The sequence below is a fragment of the Oikopleura dioica genome, chromosome 2 (genome assembly GCF_907165135.1).
Source record: "Oikopleura dioica chromosome 2, OKI2018_I68_1.0, whole genome shotgun sequence".
NCBI lineage: Eukaryota > Metazoa > Chordata > Appendicularia > Copelata > Oikopleuridae > Oikopleura > Oikopleura dioica.
The window spans coordinates 5,736,651-5,760,409 of record NC_137292.1 but is presented as its reverse complement, the minus strand read 5'-3'; the positions used below and the strand labels follow the sequence as shown (position 1 = coordinate 5,760,409).

General features: G+C 42.8%; 9 protein-coding genes and 1 pseudogene across 10 annotated transcripts; 9 read left to right on the top strand and 1 right to left on the bottom strand.

Annotated features, from left to right (window-relative positions):
• Positions 1–144: 144 nt before the first annotated feature.
• Positions 145–936, bottom strand: LOC145696667 (uncharacterized). Of its 2 annotated transcripts, none has more exons than XM_081773738.1 (3): positions 654–936; positions 369–603; positions 145–329 (listed from the first exon to the last, which is right to left on the bottom strand). In XM_081773738.1, exons 1-3 carry the CDS (start codon positions 876–878, stop codon positions 145–147), a joined length of 645 nt encoding a protein of 214 aa, XP_081629864.1. In that variant the 5' UTR covers positions 879–936. The 2 variants fall into 2 exon arrangements, with proteins under 2 accessions (XP_081629864.1, XP_081629865.1); XM_081773739.1 differs by having other exon boundaries at positions 145–326.
• Positions 937–940: 4 nt separating this feature from the next.
• LOC145696666 (palmitoyltransferase ZDHHC16-like) lies at positions 941–3,020 on the top strand. Its single transcript, XM_081773737.1, has 6 exons — positions 941–1,093; positions 1,256–1,970; positions 2,018–2,090; positions 2,140–2,363; positions 2,411–2,673; positions 2,722–3,020. Exons 2-6 carry the CDS (start codon positions 1,790–1,792, stop codon positions 2,902–2,904), a joined length of 924 nt encoding a protein of 307 aa, XP_081629863.1. The 5' UTR covers positions 941–1,093; positions 1,256–1,789; the 3' UTR covers positions 2,905–3,020.
• Positions 3,021–3,074: 54 nt separating this feature from the next.
• Positions 3,075–4,565, top strand: LOC145697248 (uncharacterized). Its single transcript, XM_081774426.1, has 4 exons — positions 3,075–3,650; positions 3,698–3,976; positions 4,048–4,303; positions 4,343–4,565. The coding sequence occupies exons 1-3, from the start codon at positions 3,092–3,094 to the stop codon at positions 4,287–4,289; spliced, it is 1,080 nt and encodes a 359-aa protein (XP_081630552.1). The 5' UTR covers positions 3,075–3,091; the 3' UTR covers positions 4,290–4,303; positions 4,343–4,565.
• Positions 4,566–4,611: 46 nt separating this feature from the next.
• On the top strand, positions 4,612–5,511 carry LOC145697232 (uncharacterized). The gene is made up of 3 exons (XM_081774407.1): positions 4,612–4,825; positions 4,877–5,241; positions 5,292–5,511. The coding sequence occupies exons 1-3, from the start codon at positions 4,613–4,615 to the stop codon at positions 5,509–5,511; spliced, it is 798 nt and encodes a 265-aa protein (XP_081630533.1). The 5' UTR covers position 4,612.
• A 32-nt stretch (positions 5,512–5,543) lies between these two features.
• On the top strand, positions 5,544–6,061 carry LOC145697234 (nuclear receptor 2C2-associated protein-like). The gene is made up of 3 exons (XM_081774408.1): positions 5,544–5,672; positions 5,718–5,880; positions 5,925–6,061. The coding sequence occupies exons 1-3, from the start codon at positions 5,547–5,549 to the stop codon at positions 6,059–6,061; spliced, it is 426 nt and encodes a 141-aa protein (XP_081630534.1). The 5' UTR covers positions 5,544–5,546.
• Positions 6,062–6,102: 41 nt separating this feature from the next.
• On the top strand, positions 6,103–8,042 carry LOC145697231 (mitochondrial disaggregase-like). Its single transcript, XM_081774406.1, has 6 exons — positions 6,103–6,458; positions 6,508–6,739; positions 6,786–7,299; positions 7,340–7,542; positions 7,586–7,778; positions 7,822–8,042. The coding sequence occupies exons 1-6, from the start codon at positions 6,103–6,105 to the stop codon at positions 7,947–7,949; spliced, it is 1,626 nt and encodes a 541-aa protein (XP_081630532.1). The 3' UTR covers positions 7,950–8,042.
• A 38-nt stretch (positions 8,043–8,080) lies between these two features.
• Positions 8,081–9,703, top strand: LOC145696524 (RNA polymerase II-associated protein 3-like). Its single transcript, XM_081773573.1, has 7 exons — positions 8,081–8,166; positions 8,259–8,422; positions 8,466–8,613; positions 8,653–8,761; positions 8,805–9,193; positions 9,244–9,434; positions 9,480–9,703. The coding sequence occupies exons 1-7, from the start codon at positions 8,094–8,096 to the stop codon at positions 9,657–9,659; spliced, it is 1,254 nt and encodes a 417-aa protein (XP_081629699.1). The 5' UTR covers positions 8,081–8,093; the 3' UTR covers positions 9,660–9,703.
• A 26-nt stretch (positions 9,704–9,729) lies between these two features.
• On the top strand, positions 9,730–10,446 carry LOC145696523 (cytochrome b-245 light chain-like). Its single transcript, XM_081773572.1, has 3 exons — positions 9,730–9,833; positions 9,877–10,134; positions 10,185–10,446. Exons 1-3 carry the CDS (start codon positions 9,743–9,745, stop codon positions 10,334–10,336), a joined length of 501 nt encoding a protein of 166 aa, XP_081629698.1. The 5' UTR covers positions 9,730–9,742; the 3' UTR covers positions 10,337–10,446.
• A 39-nt stretch (positions 10,447–10,485) lies between these two features.
• LOC145699835 (uncharacterized) lies at positions 10,486–22,905 on the top strand. The gene is made up of 6 exons (XM_081777090.1): positions 10,486–11,891; positions 11,974–12,213; positions 12,259–12,351; positions 12,391–12,918; positions 12,964–13,086; positions 13,129–22,905. Exon 6 carries the CDS (start codon positions 13,279–13,281, stop codon positions 14,446–14,448), a length of 1,170 nt encoding a protein of 389 aa, XP_081633216.1. The 5' UTR covers positions 10,486–11,891; positions 11,974–12,213; positions 12,259–12,351; positions 12,391–12,918; positions 12,964–13,086; positions 13,129–13,278; the 3' UTR covers positions 14,449–22,905.
• On the top strand, positions 11,124–11,480 carry LOC145697910 (clathrin heavy chain pseudogene; annotated as a pseudogene).
• Positions 22,906–23,759: the final 854 nt, after the last annotated feature.

The following is a 23,759-nucleotide window of genomic DNA, read 5'->3' as shown; positions in this document are numbered from 1 at the left end:
GACCATTTTGAAGCCTTCAATAGGCAGTTTGCCGCGCGCGAGCAGTCGCTGGATGAAGTACAGACATTCCGAGTGCTCCTCGACGACTCTCAATTCCACATTATGCATTCTAAAAACGACATTTTCGAAAACTTTCTCGAAAGTTCATTCTTCGTTCATTTCCGCTTCTTCTTCAGAACCGTCAGAAATCTCGATAAGGGAGTCTTCGTCCGAGTCTTGCTCCGACTCCGAGTCTGAGTTTGGAATTATCGCTCGCGAAGAAGACTCTTTTTCGAGGAAGGGCGGCGGACTGTCGTTATTTCGGAATCGGCCTCGCTTTTCGCGCTCTTCTGAGAATTATTTATCGAAAATTTCAAAATGACTCAAACCTGCTTCGTGGAAGGAGTCGCGTCTCTTGATCAAATGAACTTCCTTCATCAGCAGTTTCCTTTCAGTTTTTCCGATTTCCTGGCCGACCATGCTCTGCGCCTTGCTATTGCCGTCGAAGAAGATCGTCGTCCCGAGCGTCTTTTCGTAGTTTCCTTTGAAGAAAATGTTGTTGACTTGGATGAAGGGCTCTTCCGAGTCCAGCCCGACCACGCGGATTTTCTCAGCTTCCGAAAGCTAAAATTTATAAATAATAGACGGCGAGAAGGATCAGTACAGTACTGTACCTTGACAGGGCAGTCGGGAAGTTCCAAATGGCAGTGCGTTTCTTGAACAACTTCCCACTCGTCATCTTCATCCTCATCTTCGCCGAATTCTTCCAAATCCGGCATTTGTTTTCGCGATTTTGGCTGGTTCGAATGCTCCTCGAAATAGTTCTGTCTTCTGTATTCTCTTTTTTCTGCTTCTCTCTTTTCTAATTCTGCATTTCCAGCGCTAGAATCGACCTCCATTCAAGAATTTCCAAAATCTCGGTGATTCAAATCTTTCGCTCCGCGCGCGGACCAATCAGCGCGCGAGGAGATTTCAAAAGCGAGAAAAAGAGAAAAGGCGATGCGAAAGGGATGAAAAAGAAAGAAAACAGAGAAAAAGAGAATAAGAAATAAAGAAACAGATGAGTGAGTCAATGGAAAGTCGATCCGAATCTTCTTATGGCTTTTCGGAAAAGGTTTCAATTCAGAAAACTTTAATTTATCTCAAATTTTATTATAAAATGAATTGTTGATTAAAATAATTGTTATGCGTATTTATTTAGACTACTAATTTTAGTATTAAAACTCTTTATTTAAAAGAACAGCCGCCCTAATATATATTTACTAAAAACGATTAGATTTAAACCGAGCTAAAGAAACTGCTGGAAAACGACGTAATCCGAATCGAAGACGACTCTTCCAAATCGACGAGTGCCGAGAACCGAGCCGTTTTTTCAACCCTTTTTCTCCCCAAAATCTCCGTCGAGGAATTCTACGGCAAAACAATTCCTCCAAAGAAGCTGGAACTTTGCGCCAAGCGAGATTTCGAAAACTACAAAAAGTGCATTTCGCGAAGTGAAGTTGGCGCCGATCTGCTTTTGAAGAAAATCGCAATCGACAATTTGAAATTAGCGATCGATGCTGGGATGGAAGAAGAAGTGGCCGAAAGAATGGACCGTCTCCGGCCGTTGGTTTCCAACGACTTGTGCGAAATTTTTGAAAATATTGCCATTTCCCCTGACTCGTTTCCTAACTGATTTTTTTTTCATCAAAAAATGCACTCGTTTGAATTGAAAATTTATGTAGAAAGCTTACTGTAGCGATCTCTAGAATGAGGCCCGATCGGCCATTTGTCTGATGAGCAGCGAAGATGAGCGTGGCTAATCTAGTGAATGACTCCTTCAGGGCTGAAATGGAGGGGATCGGAGCGCCTTTCCAGTCTCTACCGCTCCGCGCTGCAGAATTCTCGCTATTTGAAATTCGTCCTAGCTTCGCTCACCACCAACGCTGCTTACAGCGATGTCGGAGAAGCGATACTCGAGAATGTGATGGTTCCTATTGGCAGATTCGCAGGTGAGACACTTCTTGAAATCAAGAAGAGAATAATGATTTATTAAAAGAAAAGAACTGCAAACGATTCGGCTTTTTGTTCATTTTCCTTGTTGTTGGAATGGTTTCTTTCGTTAACTACGTGTAAGTACAACAAAATTTTCTTTTCCCCTCATCTATCGTTTTCTTTTAGCTACTTCGTTTACATGCGGCGAATCATCACCGATTTCGACTTCTTCTTCGGCCTCTTCGTCAACCTGCACATGTTGTTCAACTATTTCAACGCTTCCTTCCGCGATCCCGGCTACACTTCTTCCCGCTCCTACTTCTCCAGCCGCAACTGCTCGAAATGTCTCTTCCCGAAGCCGACTGGCTCGCACCACTGCTCTGTCTGCGCCAAATGCGTCATTCAGATGGGTACCCATTCTCTCTCCATTCATCCCTTTTGAACCTCTTCTCTTTAGACCACCACTGTCCCTGGATCAACAACTGCGTCGGCCATTTCAACCGGCGCTACTTCTTCAACTTCTGCCTCTGGACGACGATCGGCTGCGGCTACTTCTCGCTGGTCGGCTATCCCTACCTTCGCTGGTCGGAATGGCCCTCGCGCAAAATCTACCGACGCTTCGACTCCGCCTTCTACTTGTGTTTGTTGATCACGCTGGCTCTCGGCGCCCTCACCGCCTATCACATGCTCCTCATCTCCAAAGACCAGACCACGCTTCAGGTACAAACCAAACAAAATTACCTCCTTATACCATTACCACTATTAAAGCGAATGCGTCCGACAAAGGCTCCTTCTCCGCGCAGCCGCTGCTTCGAGAACTGGCTCAAGTTCTACAACATCCGTACCTATGCCCATTTTTTCACCCGATTTCTGATTCCTTCAACTCATTTGCCAATCGACAGCGGTGTCCCGGAGAATTCGAGCCATGCAGCCTTACTTGAAATTGTCTGAACTTTGAAGCTAAAGTTTTTTTTTTTATGTTTTTGTTGCCAAATTTCTTCGACGAACAAAAAATGTCATTATGCATTTATCATTTATTCAATAAATATTCAAAATATAAGTTATTACTTTACCTTCTTCCTTCTTTCTTTCGAAATCGGTTTGTAATTATGCTTTTCTTTTAAAGAGTGGATGAAAAATGGAAAGTAGCAAAAGCGACAAAAAGAAGTCGAAAGCGTATTGGCGTCACATGAAGTGCCGTGTCGACGAAATCTGCAAGACACTCGAATTGGCGGAATACACGCAAGCTCCGGACTGCGGCCAAGGCTCTTTATTTGCAGATGCGCTGGAACAACTGCTCGGGCGATCTCTCTCCCCAGACGACTTAGGATGCATGGCAGACAGGGTTCTCATCAATTTCGCTACGATTCAGTCGACCAAGGAAAAAGACAAAGCGCGAATGAAGGCAAACGAACAGCCGGTCGAATATGGGTACATTTCAGATGGGCCCGACAGTGACACTCCTGAAGAGAGTCAGAAATCGACGCAAGAGCAAGTTCAAGAACTGAACCAGCTGAACAAACCAAAAGCGAAAAAGAAGAATGAAGAAGTAGTCAATCTGCTTGAAGACAGCGACTCGGAGGACGTTATTCTTGTCAACGAAAATAGCATCGAAGAAAGAAGGCCTAAAAATGAGCCGATTTTGGTGGAGGAAGAAGTTCAGGAAGTTTCTGGGAATTCAGCTCGTCCGAAAGATGGTTAGTGGAAAAAAAGAGCAAACCTTGACTTATCTCCTTCGTTTCAGACGCGATGGCTTGTCCACTCTGCGACGAACTATTCGAGCTGGGAGTTCTCCAAGTGCACGCGGCAGAGTGCAATGGCAAAAAGACCAAGAGAGAAGAAGCCGCGAGTTCGTCGAAAAAACGCCCGAATTTATCCCAGGAATACTTCCAAAACTCAGCTTCGCCGATGAAGAAGAAGCGGATCAATTCCCCTCCGAGATCAGGTCTGATTAATCAGAACGCATTGAGCAGGACGATTGATGAAAGCGCCGAGTGTCCTCTGTGTTCCAAAGTTTTCTACAGTAAGTCTTTATTTCTGTATCTCGATTGAACCAATCTTGAGAGGATGGCAGAATCGATAATTGCATTTCAGAAAACTACATTGAGGAGCACACCGCCGACTGCCTAGACATGCAGAACAACTTGCTCTCGCCTTCCGAAAAAAGCACCGTCGAGCAGAGGACTTGCGAAACCGATGGTTCCGAAGCCGCACGAGAATCGACGCCAACGGACGGGAGACCGCAGTCAACGACCGTTTCACGAGCAATGGACCCTTTCGCCACGATGAGGCAGAAATCGAGCGCTGCCGGCTTGAGCGTTTCGAGAAAGATCTAAACAAGTCGCCCCAGGTTAGTCTTCCTTGATGTCAGCTGGTGATAGTTTTGCAGCCTGTGCGGCGCCAATATCCCTGTTTCGACAAGCCAGATGAGCCGACGGAAAAGTGCTACATCTGCACCTTCGAGTTTCGGAAAAGCCAGTTTCAAGATCACGTGACTCGCTGTGCGGATAGACACTACAACTGACATTCCCTTGAAAACTGAACTTACTTCCTGACACATAAAAAAGTTCACTTCTGCTTCAAATACCACCTGCCAAGACACAATCATCCTTCACTTTTCAAAAGAACACTATTTTTAACGAATTCTTTATTCAGGAAAATGAGCTCTGTGTGTTGTTCGACTTGCAAGCGAAAAATCGAAACGGCGATCATCAACTGCGTCGAGTGCGAGGAGAGATTCTGCACGAACTGCTACAGAAAATGCCCGACAGTGAGAAACCACGTGCCTGCGCACAAATATACAGTTGACCAGAACGACAAGAGCTTTTTGCGCAAAGGATACACCTATGAACAGGAGAAGGAGATTTTAAAGGTAATTCTTCGCTTGATTTCTATTTACAAACAAACTAAACCGACATTTCAGGCGGTGGAGAACTGTCCCTGGTCGATTTCGAGCGAATACACGGACTTTTACCTGCGCGGCCCGATCAGCGACCTCACTGTCCCAGAAAACAAATCCGTAATCGTCGACCACACCGAAGACGTAGAAGACACCACTCTCAAAAGACCGCTGAAGGTTGCCTTCGAAGACCAAGTCAAACTCGGGCTTTACGCAAAACGCGACGACTTCGTGCCAGAAGTGCACGACGACGCGGAAGACGCGCTCGTCAATCTTCCCGAATCTCTGCCGCAAGAAATGAGGGACATCGCCGGGAAGATCTTTCACACCAAATTTGCAGAGAGGCATCGCATTCGACGGGTGATTCGCAAATACAAACTCGTTGACAGGTCAGTAGATCTGCTTCAAATCTTCGTTATCGCTAAAACCTTTCTTCAAGATACCTCAAGTACAAAACCTCGAAGAACTCTTTCGAAAAAATTTTCCAATTCCGCGGCGCCGAACAACTCACCACGCGCAAGAAACTCTTACAAACGCTTTTCGGAAAGGCGAAAGCTCAAGACCGCTACAATCGCCGCTCGAATCGGCTCAAGAATTTCGCCCGAAAAGGATGCGTCCGTTACTCTGACATAGAAAAAGAAAATCAACGCGGAGCTTGAACCATTGGTCTTTGAAAACAGATTTGAGTTTCAGAATGGAGTTAGTAAATAAAGCGCTTTGCAAGATATCCGTGTCTTCGGTGCTCGATCAGAACGGAAAAGAGTATGGCAAGCAGTTTTTGAACGACGGGAACGAGGACACTTGTTGGTACTCAGATCAGGTGCCGAAAACTACAGTCGAATAATAAAGAAGAAGTTGTCTTTAGGGAAATCCGCAGTACATAAAACTGAAGTTTGCAGAAAAACAGATTGTGGAAGAAAAGAATATCGAAAAATTCAAGCTGAAAATCCAATTCCAAGGCGGCTTTGCAGGACAAAAATGCTTTTTCAAAACTGGGCCGAATTCAAGTCTCCCCTTTTTCCCAGAAGGTTCGTTCTTCATTCTTTTTCAAGCTTTTGAGTGATTATTTTAGACTCAAACGACCTTCAAGAATTCGAATTTGAAGCAAAAGAAGACTTCGAACAGCTCGAAGTCGAGTTCGAATCTTCGACGGACTTCTACGGTCGCGTGATTGTTTACCAACTGAGCATACTTGCCCTGCCAAGCTGATCGCTACTACAACTGATTGACTGAACTCAAGGTTTCTTAGAATGTCTCGTCGCTTTTTCCAGCAAGCGTTTCGACAACGAGCACGGCTGCTCCTTCCTACAACTTCAACAGTCGCTCTTGGCGGTTTCCTTTTCGACAAGCCAAAAGAAGAGCTAAATATCTACAAAGCGATCGTTTCGGACGACTACGGCTCCGTCTACAAATGCATCAAAACGGGCCAGAAAACGAATCAGTATCACAAATATGGGTGGACGCCGCTTCACCTCGCTGCAGCTTGGAATGACGAGAAAACGGTGAAACTGCTGCTTGAATCGGGAGCGGATCCAGATCTTCAAGAGAAATACGTCAAACCTGTTGCCAAGCAGTTCGGACAGCATTACACGCAAGCTATGTTTAGGTAGTACACACAAAGGCGCTCAGATTGGATATTTTATTCATATTTCTAGCGCAGAAGACGAGGAGAAATTGAAAGTTCGAAAGGAGCAATTTCCAACGCATCTTTCGGCGAAAATCGACTATCGAGGAGCCACCGCTTTATTCTACGCTGTTTTGAACGACAACTACGAAATGGCGAAATTGTTGATCGACGCTGGAGCTGATCCACTGGTGAAACTGCATCAAGGCGTTTCACCAATCGAAGTTGTGGATTTAAACTCGAAAAATGGCCTGTTAATCAAGGCAAGTGAATATCTAGATGACAAGTCTAAAACTGTTTTTTTTCTAGGGTCTGCTGATCAAAGCGATCAAAAACCGCGACGCAGTTCTGAAAGAAAAGCGAAAGAAATACCCCCTGGAATCGCGTCTTTCAGAAAATATAATCGGCCAGAAAGCGGCGATCAAGCAAGTGGCGGCTGCGATCCGAAGGAAAGAAAATGGCTGGGTCGATTCTGACCATCCTGTTGTGATGATCTTTTTGGGCAGCTCGGGAATCGGGAAAACAGAGTTGGCCAAGCAGGTGGCCAAGTACATCCACGGAAACATGAAAGAGGGCTTCGTCCGGATCGACATGAGCGAGTACAGTTCGCAGCACGAAGTGGCGCGGCTGATCGGGGCGCCGCCGGGCTACGTCGGCCACGACAAAGGAGGCCAGCTGACCGAGGCTCTCACCAAATGTCCCAACGCGGTCGTGCTCTTCGACGAGATCGAGAAAGCGCACCCAGATTCATTGCCGATTTTACTGCAGCTCTTCGACGAAGGAAGAATGACGGATGGACAGGGCAAGACTGTCGAATGCAAAGGTACTCTTCCTTGATTGCAAAGATAAAAAAAAATTGCTAGATGCGATTTTCATCATGACTTCGAATCTGGCGTCTGGACAAATTGCAGAATACGGCGTCGCTTTGAGATCGAAAGGGGACGAAAAAACGACGGTGGACAAAGAGTTCCGCCAAAACGTAGTCAAGCCGATTTTGAAATTTCACTTCAAACGAGACGAGTTTCTCGGGAGAATCAACGAATTCGTCTATTTCCTCCCTTTTTCGGTAAGCAAATCAAGACAGGGCCGATTTAAAATTAAAATTTCAGGACTCTGAGCTGAGAGAACTTGTTGAATTCGAATTGGGTTTGTGGAAACGAATCGCGAAAGATAAACACGACATCGAGCTCTCCTGGGAAGAGTCTGTCATCAGCGTTTTGGCGGACGGATACGAGGTTTCTTACGGCGCCCGCTCGGTCAAACATGAAAGCGAGCGAAAGGTCGTCTCTGCCCTCGCTGAAGGTACACAGAGAAATCACTTATTTGTATCTTATTTTGCTTTTAGCTTACGAGACTGGAAAACTGTCGAAAAACATGAAGGTGGTTCTTTCCTGCGAGCTTCCCAAAAACGTGGAAGACTATCAACACGTCCAGATAAAATTGAAAAACAAAGATTCCGGAGCTTTCCTTTAAAAATATAAGGTTAAAAATTTCCTTAAAAATGCGTCAACTAATTGAAAAAACAACCGTACTTTCTTCATTCAAAACTGATAAAAAAACTACCTTCTGTGATTTCGCTTAAAAATGTATGAATTTTAAGAAATCGGATATTTGAAAATGAATCCAGCGATGCTGCCTCTTCAAATGCAGCGAAACGCGAAGGACACGCAGGATCTATTTGCCGATCTAGGCCTGGCTCTCGAATTACTCGATTTTGGTTGCTCAATTTATTGCTTTGTCAATTTGCAACTGCGAGTTTCCGTTTTAGGCAGCCAGCTTGAGCCAATTGGACGGGCGACATCCAGAAGACCGACGAAAAGCTCAAGAGACAGTCTCAGAAGGGCGCCAAAGTCGTCCAGCAGTTGAGAAACAAGCGCCAGAGAAAGAAACACGTCGTCAGGGTGGACTCAGACGGCTCCGAAATCGAATCAGCGGGGGAAGAAAACGTAAATTCACTCTTTTTCGTACTTTTGAAAGCTCTATTTCTAGGAAGATGACGAAGAGGAAGAGCGCCTACAACTGGCTGAAGAGTACAAAAACGAGGGAAACGCGCACTTCAAAGCTGGCGAGTTCGAAAAGGCCATCGAGTCTTATACTATGTCGCTCTCGTTGGACGTCTCGAACGCCATTTTTGCTGGTAGGCTTCTTTGCTGGCTTCTTTCTATTGAAATTCTAGCCAATCGGGCGATGGCTTACATGAAAGTCAAGAAGTACCGAGAAGCAGAAGAAGACTGCACCAGAGCGCTCAAGCACGACGCTTCCTATGAAAAGGCGCTATTTAGACGGTAGCTAGAAGTCTTCATGAATCTCGCAAATCAACTGATTCAGAGCTCAATGCCGCAACGAGCTGGGCAAGCTGGAAGGAGCAGTTCAAGACTTCAAAGCAGTGCTGAGAATGAACCCGAAGAACGGAGAAGCCAAGAAAACGCTGGAAAAGATCAACAACAGGCTGAAAACGAAAGTAGCTTGGACACTGGAGCGGCCGAAAAACGCCTCAAAGATCAAATTTGAAGCAGTCGAAATCGCCGAGAAAAACTCGCCAAAACTAGCGGAAGAGCCAGAAGCTAATGAAGAGGTCGCGGAAAAAATTAAGGAAGAAAACGAGGAAGTTGAGAAACCAGAGGCGAAAAAAGATGAGGAAACTAATCGAAGCAAATCTCAAGAATCGACAAAAGAACCTGTTGATCTACTCGATGAAAATGAAGCAGAAGAAACAGGTAATAAACAGCGCCGATAAAAGTGATGAATTTAAGCAAAAAATGTTCAGAGGAAGCATTCAACTACCAAGCGCCGAAAAACTCGTTCGAACTCGAGCGAGACTGGAGAAGCATCAAAACGTTCAAAAACAAAGCCAAGTACTTGAAAATCGGCGAGTCTCAAATGCTAGCTGCTTTCTTCGCCCCGCAGCTGCCGAAATTTCTCGTCGAGATTTGCACCACCTTGCTCCATCTTGTCAAGGTTCGCTTTTCTTATGAGCTTTTTGGCTTCAACTACTATCTTCAGAGTGGGTCCGGAAGAGAGCCGATCTCCTTCGCGATAGATTTCCTCTCCGCCGTTGCCCGCGTGCCAAGATTCAATACTGCCCTCTTCTTCCTCCTCGACGCGGAAAAAGCCATCATCAAGGAACTCTTCGATTTGCTCGAAACCGCGCCTGCAAACCTTCAAGCCGCCTTCCTCAACTAGCACTTATTTTTTTAAGATTTTCATTCTTTCAAGAAATTATTTTTTCTAAATCATGACGATTTTCAAATTTAGATTAATTTAAAATGCGCGAGATCGAATTCGGACTTTGGGCGAATGAACAAACCCTCTTTGCTTCTATTTTCATGATTGTTGGTGCCATAATCGCTGTTGCAGGTGATTGAGCTTGCTAAGAAGAATTTTTATAAAACACTTCTAGGGCTTTTCCCTCGATGGCCTTTCGCGCTTGTCGGCGGCATTTTGTGCCTTTTGGTCAGCTTCGTCGAATGGTCCCGTCCAGCGAGAAAAAGAGGCCGGGTTCAAGAACGCCCTTTGCACAAAAACGTCACTCAAATTGTTTCCAAGCTGGGTCCAGTCGCCACGTCCTATTACTTTCGATTCGCGATCTATTTGCTCATTGCTGGTGTTTCTAGTCCATCTCTGCCCACTCTACTGCCGGCTGTTTGCTTGGCTTTAGGTACAAATACAACTTAAAACACAGTAAACGCGAGGTTTAAACCTTTCTAGGCTCACTAACATACTTTGTCGCCGCGTACCGTGGCGAGTTCTGGCGGCCGATCCTCCAGCCCAGCGCAAAGACGCGAAAAACGCAGCAGAGTCAAGTGAAAATGCCGAATAGGCCTCCTCCCCGCCGCTCAGAACAATTTAATCAAATTTAGAATCTGTACTTCTTCTTTCCAAAAAACTTGTAATCAATTCCGAACTAACTCTACTGCTGTAAATACCTCTTGTAAAACTTCTTCAAGATGATTTTTCCGTAACCAAAATTAAAGCGAATTCAACTAAAAAAACTGCTCTTGTTAGAATTGTTGATGGCTTCGACAAATCCGACTCATGATGAAATGAGCGAAATCGAGTACTCAGAAATCCTGGATCGCTCGAACGAAGTGGAGCCAGAAAATCCAGCAGACAATCTAATCGACTTTCAACTTATGGAACAACTTCAAGGCGATTTTTAAAGAGTTTGAGGACACGGGAAGTCGAGCGAATCTGCCGAGAATCGAACTGCTACGAGCCAGAAAAAGTCAAGAACTTCTTGAAAGAGCAGAAAATGTGGGACCAATTCCTTTGATAATCGTCTGCGATCGATTAGACTTCGTCCACGAGTAGGCTCTCCATCTTTACAGAAATAATCTCCAGAAATACATCGAGATCTACGTCCAGAAAGTTAACCCATCTCGACTGAAGGTCATTGGTGGGCTTTTGGATGTCGACTGCGAGCCAGATGTGATCAAGAGCCTCATCATGGTTGTCCTAGCTCCTTCTCCCGTGGCTAGAGTCGCGAATAGCTGAAGACTGCCAAGAACCCGCCACCCACAATGCTTTGGCCAAGATCTACATTGATGCCAACAACCCTGAGCGATTCCTTCGGGAGAACCCGCTGTTGTCGGTAAATACTGCGAAAAGCAAGATCCTCATCTCGCATGTATTCCGTACGAGCGTGGAATGTGCGACGACGAACTCATCAAGGTCTGCAACGAAAACTCATTATTCAAGAACGAAGCGCGAAACCTTGTCCAAAGAAAAGACTCTGAGCTATGGGCTAAGGTTCTTGTTGACGATAACCCACACAGACGATCTGTCATCGATCAGGTTGTCCAGACCACTCTCGGTGAGGCTCAGGATCCTGATGGAATCTCTGTGGCTAAAAAGATTTTCATGGAAGCTGACTTACCAAACGAGTTGATCGAGCTTTTGGAAAAGGTCGTTCTCGAGAACTCCGTCTTCTCCGATCATCGAAACTTGCAGAACTTGCTCATCCTCACTGCTGTCAAGGCTGATACTACCCGCGTCATGAACTAAATCTCTCGACTTGACAACTACGATGCTCCAAACATCGCCGAAATCTGCATCAACTATGAGCTCTACGAAGAAGCATTCGCCATCTTCAAGAAGTTCGACGCCACGACTTCTGCTATGGAAGTCTTGATCAACAATGTCAAGAATCTCGATCGATCGATTCCTTCATCAAGGCTGATAATCCTTCTTGCTTCTACTCTCCTCACTGACGAACTCGACGATCTTATGAGCTATTATCAGGATCGTGGATTCTTTGAGGAACTCATCACTATGATTGAAGGCGCCCTTGGCCTCGATCGCGCTTACATGGGCATCTTTACCGAGCTCGCTATTCTTTACGTCAACCGGCGGAGTGAGAGGCAGAAGTTGAGCCTGAAAGTAGGCCTAAGAAAAGATTCAAGCATGAGGGCAAATGTAAGTCACTCTTATTGGAGTATAATTATACTGTATAAATTATACTATATAATTTATACTGTATAATCTATCTAATATTTAGCTGCTGCTGAAATCAAAGAAATCAGAAACAAACTCACTGGAATGCTGATGCGTGCCGATCTCAAAGGCAACAAAGAAAACGCTGCGAAAATTCAAAAAGAAATCGACGAATTACCAGATGAAAACACAATCGTCGTTCAATAATACGATGCCCGTGGTCCAATCCGTCCAAGTAACCAGAAACGCGAGTCTGTTTTTTCTGCTCTTCTTCGTGATGAAAAGAATGACGATGGAGGAATGGGTTAGTTTCATGATAGTCTTCCATGTCTTCAAGGTATTTTTTTAGCTTCGGATATGGCGCTGATGAAGGCGGCATCAATGAACATCATCAAAAGAGGAGGCCTCAAAGATCTCTTCAAAAAAGTTCCCCATCAATAAGGTGAGAAAATGATGAGAAACAAAGGTGAATTGATTTTAGGTCATATTGCCGTCGAATTTGGCGGTGGCGGAGGATTCGCTCACATCGTCGAGAATAGCGAACGCTTCCCTCCTTATTTTATGCGAGAGATTCTCGGCGGACTGGCGGACATAGATCATCGAAAATGGCGAAAACCGGCGTTGGATGAAGAAGCGGAAGTGATATTTCGCGCGGAGCAAATGGGAAAGAGCCTCAAGGAGTTTCAAGCAACGAGTCCTTCTTTTTAAAAAAAACCGATTACTGCCAATTTGAATGTCCAAAAACATCTTTCTTTCTTTCTACTCTTTGATTCGTCCATGTCTAAACGATCATTTTTTATCTGATCGAGAGACTGCGATCAAGGCGAGTCGGAGCATCATTTGAAAATACTCATTTTTCGAGAATCGAGTAGAGAAAGGATCCCATATTTTTTGTTCAGACAGTGCGCTATCGGATTGAGAATGAAACGAAAAGAGAGTGACGAATCCCCTTCGTCGGATGATAATTCGGGAGAGCGTCTCATTGACCAGGGTGAATCTTCAGAAATAGGTAAAATTAAAGCCAGCTGACGTATTTTCATGCAATTCCGCGTAGATATCCCCCCGCTGGAACGAGCTGCTGAGTTTTCGCAGCCTTCACCCCACTTCAAATCGCCGGAGAAGACTTCTAACAAATCATCCAACTCAAAGGTGGCCCCAAATCTTGATCCCGAGCCAAGTAAGCGATCAAATAAATATTGAAAATAAACTCGAATTATAGCGCCGATTCCCCAACGAAAGACAAGTTCTCCAAAGGAATCAACTGAGATTCCCCCCTCGAATACCGTTAGCGGAGCTTCTCCAATCTCAGAAGAGCACCGATGGCCGGGAAACTCAGGAAACTCAACCTTCTCAACTGAGCCGATATGAGATGATGGAGCGAGCTGCTGAGTTTTCTCAAAGAACTAGTCAAGAAGAACTACTCAATGATGACGTGCCTTCGGATCCAGAGATCTCCCTCTCAGTCAGCGGAGAACTTTTCGATAATGAGGTGCCTTCGGATCCAGAGATCTCCCTCTCCGTCAGCGGAGAACTTTTCGATGATGAGCTGCAGCCAATGGACACTGCGCAGATTTCCCAGCAAGACGAAGAAGAAGCCAACTCTTCTCAAGGCTCCTCCGTCTACAAAACGCCTGAAAAGAGTCGACCGAAATCGCCCAGTAATACTGATCAATCAGCACCCGCTTCACCTCCACAGCCCCCGAGAAAGCTTCGTCGACGCCTCTTCAATGAAAATCAGGAAGAATCGATGGATACCCCGGAAATATTCATGGCGTCCTCGGGAGATACGACAGGGAGATCGAAAAAGGTCGAAATGAAAGATTTCTGGTCACAGACTTCTGGAGAGACGCTACGAGAGACTGAAGGGAGAAAAAGGAGAACTCACGATGCGCTGAACTTATGCGCCGAAGAGTCTCAAGAAGAAAGAAAGAAGAAGTCACAAGAAGGGATAAACCAGACCCAGCGAGTGGGCGATCTTTTAAACCACACAGCGCTTGCTCTCGACTCACAACAGTCAACCCAAGCAACTCAAAATCGACAAGAGTCAACATCAGCAATTCAACTTCAACCTCAAGAAGAGTCACAAGGGACTAATGAAAAATATTTTACGCCTCCCACTTCTCCAACCTTGGAGCAAGCCTCAGCCACGCAGAAGACTTTCGACGAGGATTTAGATGACGATTACTTTGCGAAGCTCAAATCGCCGACGAGGAATGCTGAAATAGATCAGGCTAAACAGCAAAAAAGAGTTAACAGAAAAATGCCGAGATCGAGAGCAAAACCAACGCGTGATGAGGTCAAAGAATCGGTGGCTAAAGCCTGTCGAAAATTACAAGCTGGCGGTATTAGTGGACGTCTGGAATTGGCGAGGGCTTTTATTTCAAGAAGAAACCGAGCACGAGATTCGAGCGATCCCTTGAATCGAGAACTCGAAAATGCGACTTCTTGGGAGCCAAAAGTACCGAATGCGAATTTTTCTCAAAAAGAGTTAACAGAAAAATGCCGAGATCGAGAGCAAAACCAACGCGCGACGAGTTGAATAAATCTTTGGCTAGAGCCCTTCGAAAATTACAAGCTAGCGGTATTAGTAGACGTCTGGAATTCGCGAGGGCTTTTAGTTCAAGAACATACCGAGCACGAGATTCGAGCGATCCCTTGCATCGAGAACTTGAAAATGCGACTTCTTGGGAGCCAAAAGTACCGAAGGTGGATTTTTCGAAGCCCGTTCCAGGATCATCAAGCCGTTTCAAAAAGCTTCTTCCAGTAGCGGAAAAGCCTGCAAAAGAAAATCCGGGACCTTCGAAATCTAAAGCTTCAAAATCGCAAAGTCATGAACGCTCGCAGCCACGAGAAGAGCAGGAGTCAGCTAATAACTGGTCGCAGCAAGCTTTGTTCGATGAATCTGCGGAGGATCGTCAAGCACTATCGCCTGAACATGATCAATTCCCACCCGCGCCAATTGACAGAGAGGACGTTCGCGAATTTATGTTTCCCACCTCAAACAAGAGAAAGCTTCAGACTCCTGAAAAGGACGCGCAGGGCGAAGCAAGCACGAAAGATCACGCAGCGAAAAGGAGCAAGCACGAGAAGGAAAATATAACGCCTAAGAAAAGCGCGTCAAAGCCGACGATTCTTAAGCCAGCTGTGGATAACACCATTCCTCGTCGTCCAGGAAGAGATGCCCTGAGCGAGATTTCGGACTTGTCTTCTGCATTTGATAATGACAGTCCAATAAGAGGCGTCGGAAAGATGAAGCAAAGTGAAAAGAAAGCAATGAAAGAAAAGAGTGCGAAATTGAGGCATGACGAACCAACGTGCAGCAAGAATCTAACACCTCCAGCGATGCCACCAGATGCTGATCTTTCTAGCTTCTTGAACTCGAGCGAGGATGAGGAAGTTCGTCGACCGCAAAGTCGTCCTCGGAGAAGAAATAGATCGCCAACAGCTAGCATGAGCTTCTTGAACTCGAGCGAGGATGAGGAAGTTCGTCGACCGCAAAGTCCTCCTCGGAGAAGAAATAGATCGCCAACAGCTAGCATGTCGAAGCTCACCAAATTACGATCACCAGAGAAGTCACCATCGCCATCTAAATCAAAAAAGAAGCCGATTTCGATGAAGAAAAAACATCCAAAAATTATTCCTTCTGCAGCTCGAAAGCCTCCGAGAAGCATCACTTCGTCCGTGGAGACAAGGGATACGCGAGAAGAATATGACGAGAAAACAATCTTCATCAAAGATGTGAAGAACATTAAGGGTAGAATTGGATTCAGGCTCAGCGAAAATAGCGAAGCAGGAATCCACATCAGCGAGGTTGTCCCGGGGTCGTTAGCAGATAAAGCTGGTCTTCGTGCTGGAGATATTCTCATTTGCTTCAACGGTGTGAGATGCTCCATCATGTGATATCCTTAGGGAACAACGCCTCAAGCCAAATAAAAAATTTTTATTTCACGGCCAAATATTTACGCCAATTCGGTTCTACGCTAGTTTAAATTTGTCTTGTCAGCTTGGTATCACCAAATTGATCAGACATATTTGCAAAAATCATTTCACGATATTCTACTTAAAATGAAAAGATGGTCAGTTTTAACGAGCCAGATTGACCCAAAATTGTCTTATCATCATGTCATCTCCTTACGATCTATACGTTCTATCATTGGAATGCTCATATGCTCTCATCATAATGCGATCTGACGTCAATTCATCAAAAATATGCAATTCGCAAAACCGCATGTTTAATCTATTTATTGATATTTCTTATCATTGCTTTGCGATTTTAAAGTTCGATTATTGACAGTACATACGATTCAAAGTCTACAACAGAATAGCCGTCAACACCTTCTTCAACAACAACAACTCCAACGAGCAGATAAACCGTCGTATCATCTCGGTGCCGTGGGGTCGGACAAACTCTCTGTCAGTGCGTCCGCTTGTCGCAAACTAGCTCATCCGTAAGAGAAGATACGGTGCGAACCGCGACAGTAACTTCCCCCGGGTATGTTCCTTGGAATTTGCTTCTTCTATGATTTCAATTTTGATAAATTTATTTTATAAAATCCTGACCAAATTTTATTCAATTTATTTGTTAAAATTTTGTATATATTCTTTTACTTTTCTCATCCTTTATTTATTTCAATCATAATTAACAGTCACTTCTACGGTCACATAGTGAGAAGTTTAAGTGGCTGTTATTATTTTCTGCTTTTATTATAAAAAATAATAATTAATTTGCGTTTTATCTCGTCACGCGCGGCGCCGGCTCCCGAAACCTTTGAAAATAACTTGCTTGGCAAGTTCGACCAGCTCCTCTTCCGAAAAGAAATCGATCCGAAAGGATTTCCCGCAAGAAAAACCGCTAAAAGAAGCCGCGGGCTCTCTTCCTTGTTTTCGATAGAAAAATTGTTTTTCAAAAACAACCGCTTGCTCAAAAACACTGATCGAATCTCGCTGCTATTTAACCCCGCGTCGCGCCTTTTTCCGTCATTCAAATCACAAATAAAACCACGCAAATTTAAAATTTGATTCTCGTTATTTTGGCTTGGCATTCTAGAGTTAGAGATCGAGCAAAATTCTTGCAGGACAGCCGCTTCCGTATCATGGTGACCCCAACTCCTGAAGAGGTACTGTACAAGAGTCATGCGCTTTTTTCGGTTTCCCCAAATCAGATGATTAGATTAGGAATGAGAAATTTCGAATTCAATTTGATTAATTCTACAATTAAAGACAAATTACAGCGTGCAAAATGGATTTTTGAAAAATCTCTGGCGGAAAATAAACCCGAAAACAAAGAGGACCTCGAGGCTCAATTTTCGCGCCTTTCAAGCTCTTTTGTTTATAATTCATGCGAGCCGGAATTTCTTAGGGAATACGGGGAAGATCTTTATGGATTTGAATCAGCTGAGGAAAAATTGTCTTTTTTGACGTCTGTTTTTGGCGACGAATCGCCCGAGGAAAAGATCCTTCGAAACAAAGAAAAAATGGAAAATCTCACCCGAAAGAGCGAGAACAATGAAAAATTCGAGATATTTTTGTCACGTGTTAAAACTGTCGCGGAGAAAATTACGCAGAAACCGGACGCGAGAGAATACATTATCGACGCGCAATTTAGAAAATCGCTCACGCCTGAACTGCAGAATTTTCTTCGCGATCAGTGTATGCTTGAAAAAACACCCGAGGAAATATCCAAATTTCTTGACAAAAGAAAACGAAATGAGACTATCCCCAAAATTGCCCAAATCGAAATTGACGCGAAACTTGGCTCGTTTTTCCAGTCGACTTCCGACTTAATTTCAAAATCGACAATGTCCTTTGAGGATCAAATTTCTCAATTGAAAATTGAACAGAAAAAATCAGAAGAGGCGGCGGAAAAGCGGGCGAGTGCGCTTCATGATCAAATTGAAAAACTAACGGCAACAATTGCAAAATTAGAAGTTGATCGCCGCAACGATCAGAGTTTGACGCGTCAAAATAACCAGCAACGGAATTTTCAAAGTCGAAATTTGGGCGCGCCAAACCCGGATCGGCCAAGGCCTCGACGATTTTGTGGATTTTGTAACACAGACACTCATTTTAGATCGCATTGCCCCTTTATTACCTGTCATTTTTGTCAGAAAAAAGGCCACATGAAAACAGCTTGCCCCGATAATCCCGATAGAATTTACAGAGCTGCTCGGGTCGAGGGAGAAGAAACTTCAAAAAACGAGTAAATGGAACTGAAAGCCCTGGTCAGGCACCAGTTCCAAGGACTTGTTCAATTTTTCGCATTGGATTACAATATTTTGTAGAAATGACAGTTTTTTCAAAAAAAATAAAAATGCTCGTCGATTCTGGCTCCCAACTTAACCTTTTGCCCAAATCATTTATTCCCGATAATGTTAAAATTCAAGCCCCTGATATTTTTGCTAAAAATTACGGTGGAGGAAGTATTGAAATTCTTGGTTTTGTCGAATGTGATTTTCATGTTAAAACGGAAAAATGGGGTAAATCGCGATTTTATATTGTAAATGACAATTGTCAGGCAATTCTCGGTTCGGAAGCACTTAAATCTAATGAAATTATGATCAATCTTCATCGAAATCGTCTAGTTAAATCTGGTCCTATAGAGCGAATGGCGAATTTATGTAATAATGCATCAAAAAGCCCAACAGTTAATAACATTGAGCAAGACAGTTTTTATGCCGTTTCTGAGCAAACTTACACATTTCGAGGCAAAAGTGAGCAAATTATCGATTTGAAAATTCCTCATTTGAACAGATCAATGAATCTTTTTTTTAGAAGAAAGCCAGCTTAAAAATTCGAAGCTAGAGTTAATAGAATCATTCCAGAGAGTTGATCCCGAGAATCCATTCTTTCGTATTCTTGTTATAAATCCCCTGAATTCTACAGTTAAAATTCCTGCTGGCACGGCCTTTGCGAAACTAGCGGAAATAGCTGAGATCGCCCAAATCAAGCCCTCAAAAAAAGATCTTAATTTTCTTCTTTCGCGGTTAAAAATAGGGAATATATCGAAAAAGAATAAGCCGGTACTTTTTGGTCTTCTTGCTATATACACCCATTTATTTCAAGACGAGGACGACAATTTGCCTGTTTCGAACCTTGAAAAATTTTCGATTGAACTAGAGACTGATCGCCCGATTTGTAGCAATATGTACAGAACGCCATATGCCTTGCGGGGAATAATGACCGGTACTACTACCTCCTACCTTGGGCAAGACATGATAATGCGAATTAATTCACCCTATAATAGCCCCGCGTTACTCGTAAGGAAAAAGAATGGTACATTCAGATTATGTATTGATTACAGGAAATTAAATTCGTTTACGCTCCAGCAGCATCATCCGTTGCAACAAATTGAAGACGTTTTAGGGTATTTAGAAAATAGCATTATTTTTTCTTGTGTTGATTTGCGAAAAGGATTTCATCAGTGCCTCGTAGATGAGAAATCGCGAGAAAAACTAGCTTTTTCGACTGAAGACGGACAATTTACTTGGAAAAGGCTTCCAATGGGTCTCAAAAATGCCCCTATTCATTTCGCAAAATGCATGGATGTTATTTTACGAGACACGCCGAAAACTCAAATTTGCGCTTATCTTGACGATTTAGTGGTCCATTCAAGAACGGAAGAAGAACATTTAGCCAATTTACGTAAATTATTTCAAATTTTAGACCAAAATAATTTACGGATTAACATCGACAAAGCGAGTTTTTTTGAGCGAAAAGCATGCATTTTGGGTTTTGAAATTTTTGAAGGGAGAATACGGCCATCACAGGACAAGATCGAAGCGGTTAAAAATCTGTCTATTCCGAGAAACCGTGAGGAGGCACAATCACTTTTCGGACTTCTTTCGCAGCACAGAAAATTTATTAAAAATTTTGCACCCCTGGGAGTAGAAATTTCAAAAACGTACAGAGGGTCATTTTGTTGGACAAAAGAGGCGACGATTTCACTCGAAAAGCTCAAAAGTATCATCTGCCATAACGCTCTTGAGCTCAAAATCCCCCCACTAAATGACGGTGTTTTCGTACTCGAGACAGACGCATCTAATCATAGTTTTGGTGGAGTTCTTTATCTTTGCGCGGAGCGAAATAAAAATCACCATCATTCTCATAATTGCCTACAACCGATAGCTTACCACTCGCTTAATTTTACGCCGGCACAACAGAAATACGGGACATTGGAAAAAGAACTTTATAGTGGGAAGACATGTATGGAACGATGGAGGGCTTATCTTGCTTATGTCGATTTTCTTTGGATTACTGATAACTCTTGTGTTAAATACGCTCAATCCTTCAAGACGAATAATTTAAAAATTCAAAGATGGTTTACGGAGCTTCAGGGCTTTTCATTTCGAATTGAACAGAGGAAAACTCATCAAATGAAAATAAGTGATTGCCTTAGTCGTAATACATTAAATTGTTCGATCAATCAAATAAAATTTACCCCTGAATCATTCGTAGAGTTTCAAAAATCTGACCCAGTATTATCACAAGTTAGACGTTTCGTTAGTATTGATAGATGGCCAAATAACCCACCAAGCGAGCTTTACCCATTCTTTTTACGTAGACCTGACCTTGAAATCCTTGGGTCTGGTGAGCTAGCTATAAATTCTCCAGCCTATCAAAAAAGATTTTGCGTCCCCGAGGCATTGACAGAGACAATTTGCAGCGAATATCATGATCACTCTCATTTCGGAGTCGATATTACAACCGAAAAAATTTCTAGAAAGTATTTTTGGCCGGGATTAAAAAATACAGTCGCGAGCTTTATAAAATCATGTCACAAATGTCAAATTTCAAAACCAAATCTACAGCCTAACAAACCTCCTTTAGGCAAATCTGAAACACCAAGCGGCCCTTTTGAAATTTTGTACTTTGATTTAATTGGCCCACTTCAAGAAACTGATTTTGGTCATAAATATATAATGGTGGTTATTGACGGTTTTAGCAAAAAAGTTTACGCGGAGCCCCTATCGTGCAAAAAATCGGATTATTTACTGCAAAAATTCCGGAGCGTATTATTTAGAAATCCAAAATTTCCAAAATATATGGTTTTAGATAACGCGAAGGAACACGTTCTGATTGAAAAATTTTTGAAAGAAAATAAAATTGGTGTACATTATATTCCCCCGCGTCATCCCCAGTCTAACGGGCAAGTTGAAAACGTCAATAGAACCATAAAAGCCAGGCTCAGGGCTCGTTCAAATTGGGTGAATTGGGATATTTTTCTGTTTGAAATTGTTCACGAAATAAACAGTAGTTTACACACAGTACTCGGAACAACCCCATTTTGTGTAGAAACTGGTATAAAAAGCAGTCATCATTTTCAAGACCCTTATTGGCGAACATACGGAGATAAAATCGACGTAGACTTTGGGAAAATTCGTGCGAAAATTGAACAAGAAAAGCAAAAAAGAATGACCAAATTTGAAAATCCCCGTTTCAAAGAATACAATTTAGGCGATAAAGTTCTTATTAAAAATTTCCGCGAAAAATTTCCTCCGTTTTTAGGTCCTTATGAAGTGACGTTTAAATCCCCGAGTGGTCTGTGGTACGCTGTTAAAAATGATAAGGACGAATTTAGGCGACATGCGGAACATATGAAAAGTTATTCTCAGCGAAATTCAATTTTAGAGACGAATAATGATGTTGAAAAATACTCCAAGATTGTGACAAAGCCACAAGAGAACGATCTCGAGTTTTTTGAATTTTTTTCCGAAAACTGTCTTTTTTCGAAGGATTCCCTCGGCCGGTTTGCTGAAAATTCCCCCACAGAAAAAGAATCGGAAAAAGCGCATGAACCTTTCTCCTCCGGAAGGTCAGATCAGTCTTTACAATCGGAACCTTATCGGGAGCGGTCTAGTTCTTCTTCAGAACCAGAAAATTTTTCATCCTCATCGACTCTTTTGATAGAAATGCCAGTACCGAATATAAATGGTAATCAAGAACGTGATTTGAATCAAGTAGGAAATGGATCAGACATTGTGCTTGATTCCGAGAAATCAAGTTCTGATTCTGAGCTCTCTGTTAATTTGACATCGTACGATAAATTGCCCGAAATTGATCCGCTAGTTGCTATAAAACGTAGAAGGGAAAGATCTGATGATTCCGTTGTCGAGCGTAAAATTGCTAAATTTACAGTTGAAAATAATTTGGAAAACATGTCAATTTTAATTAAAATGGAAAATCATGATCTTGAGTTTTTCGAATATCTTAATGATAAATGGAAAAATACAGACGACATAGAGGAGACCTATGTTGGAAATGGTATATTTATCAAACTGAACGAATTAACAAGAGACTCTCTTTTATTCATTCTTTTTAAAATGAATCAGGAATTTGATCTTGAGGAATCAAGGGCAAAACTTCAGATAAAAGTGAAGGAAACTATTCGTAGAGAATATCCGAATTGGCGCAAATCGAGAAACGGACAACTCCTTTTTTTTGCGGTCTTTAGAGTGCAAAAAGAGCGAACGTTGTACGAACTAACTGTCCCCGAGCTAAAAACTGTATGCGCATTTTATGATTTACCCTGTAAATTTCGAAACTGCTCAAAAACAATTTTACAGGCATCTATCGAAACAGAACTGCTTAAAAAATTTCCAAATCATCCAATGCGTAAAAATGTTCTTGTTTTTCTTCCGGACTTTGAAACTGAAATATGAAAAAGATGGGCGATAAAGATGCTCGTTTGGGACCCATGGAAGGTCACAGTGATATCCTTAGGGAACAACGCCTCAAGCCAAATAAAAAATTTTTATTTCACGGCCAAATATTTACGCCAATTCGGTTCTACGCTAGTTTAAATTTGTCTTGTCAGCTTGGTATCACCAAATTGATCAGACATATTTGCAAAAATCATTTCACGATATTCTACTTAAAATGAAAAGATGGTCAGTTTTAACGAGCCAGATTGACCCAAAATTGTCTTATCATCATGTCATCTCCTTACGATCTATACGTTCTATCATTGGAATGCTCATATGCTCTCATCATAATGCGATCTGACGTCAATTCATCAAAAATATGCAATTCGCAAAACCGCATGTTTAATCTATTTATTGATATTTCTTATCATTGCTTTGCGATTTTAAAGTTCGATTATTGACAGTACATACGATTCAAAGTCTACAACAGAATAGCCGTCAACACCTTCTTCAACAACAACAACTCCAACGAGCAGATAAACCGTCGTATCATCTCGGTGCCGTGGGGTCGGACAAACTCTCTGTCAGTGCGTCCGCTTGTCGCAAACTAGCTCATCCGTAAGAGAAGATACGGTGCGAACCGCGACAGTAACTTCCCCCGGGTATGTTCCTTGGAATTTGCTTCTTCTATGATTTCAATTTTGATAAATTTATTTTATAAAATCCTGACCAAATTTTATTCAATTTATTTGTTAAAATTTTGTATATATTCTTTTACTTTTCTCATCCTTTATTTATTTCAATCATAATTAACAGTCACTTCTACGGTCACATAGTGAGAAGTTTAAGTGGCTGTTATTATTTTCTGCTTTTATTATAAAAAAAAAAATAATAATTAATTTGCGTTTTATCTCGTCACGCGCGGCGCCGGCTCCCGAAACCTTTGAAAATAACTTGCTTGGCAAGTTCGACCAGCTCCTCTTCCGAAAAGAAATCGATCCGAAAGGATTTCCCGCAAGAAAAACCGCTAAAAGAAGCCGCGGGCTCTCTTCCTTGTTTTCGATAGAAAAATTGTTTTTCAAAAACAACCGCTTGCTCAAAAACACTGATCGAATCTCGCTGCTATTTAACCCCGCGTCGCGCCTTTTTCCGTCATTCAAATCACAAATAAAACCACGCAAATTTAAAATTTGATTCTCGTTATTTTGGC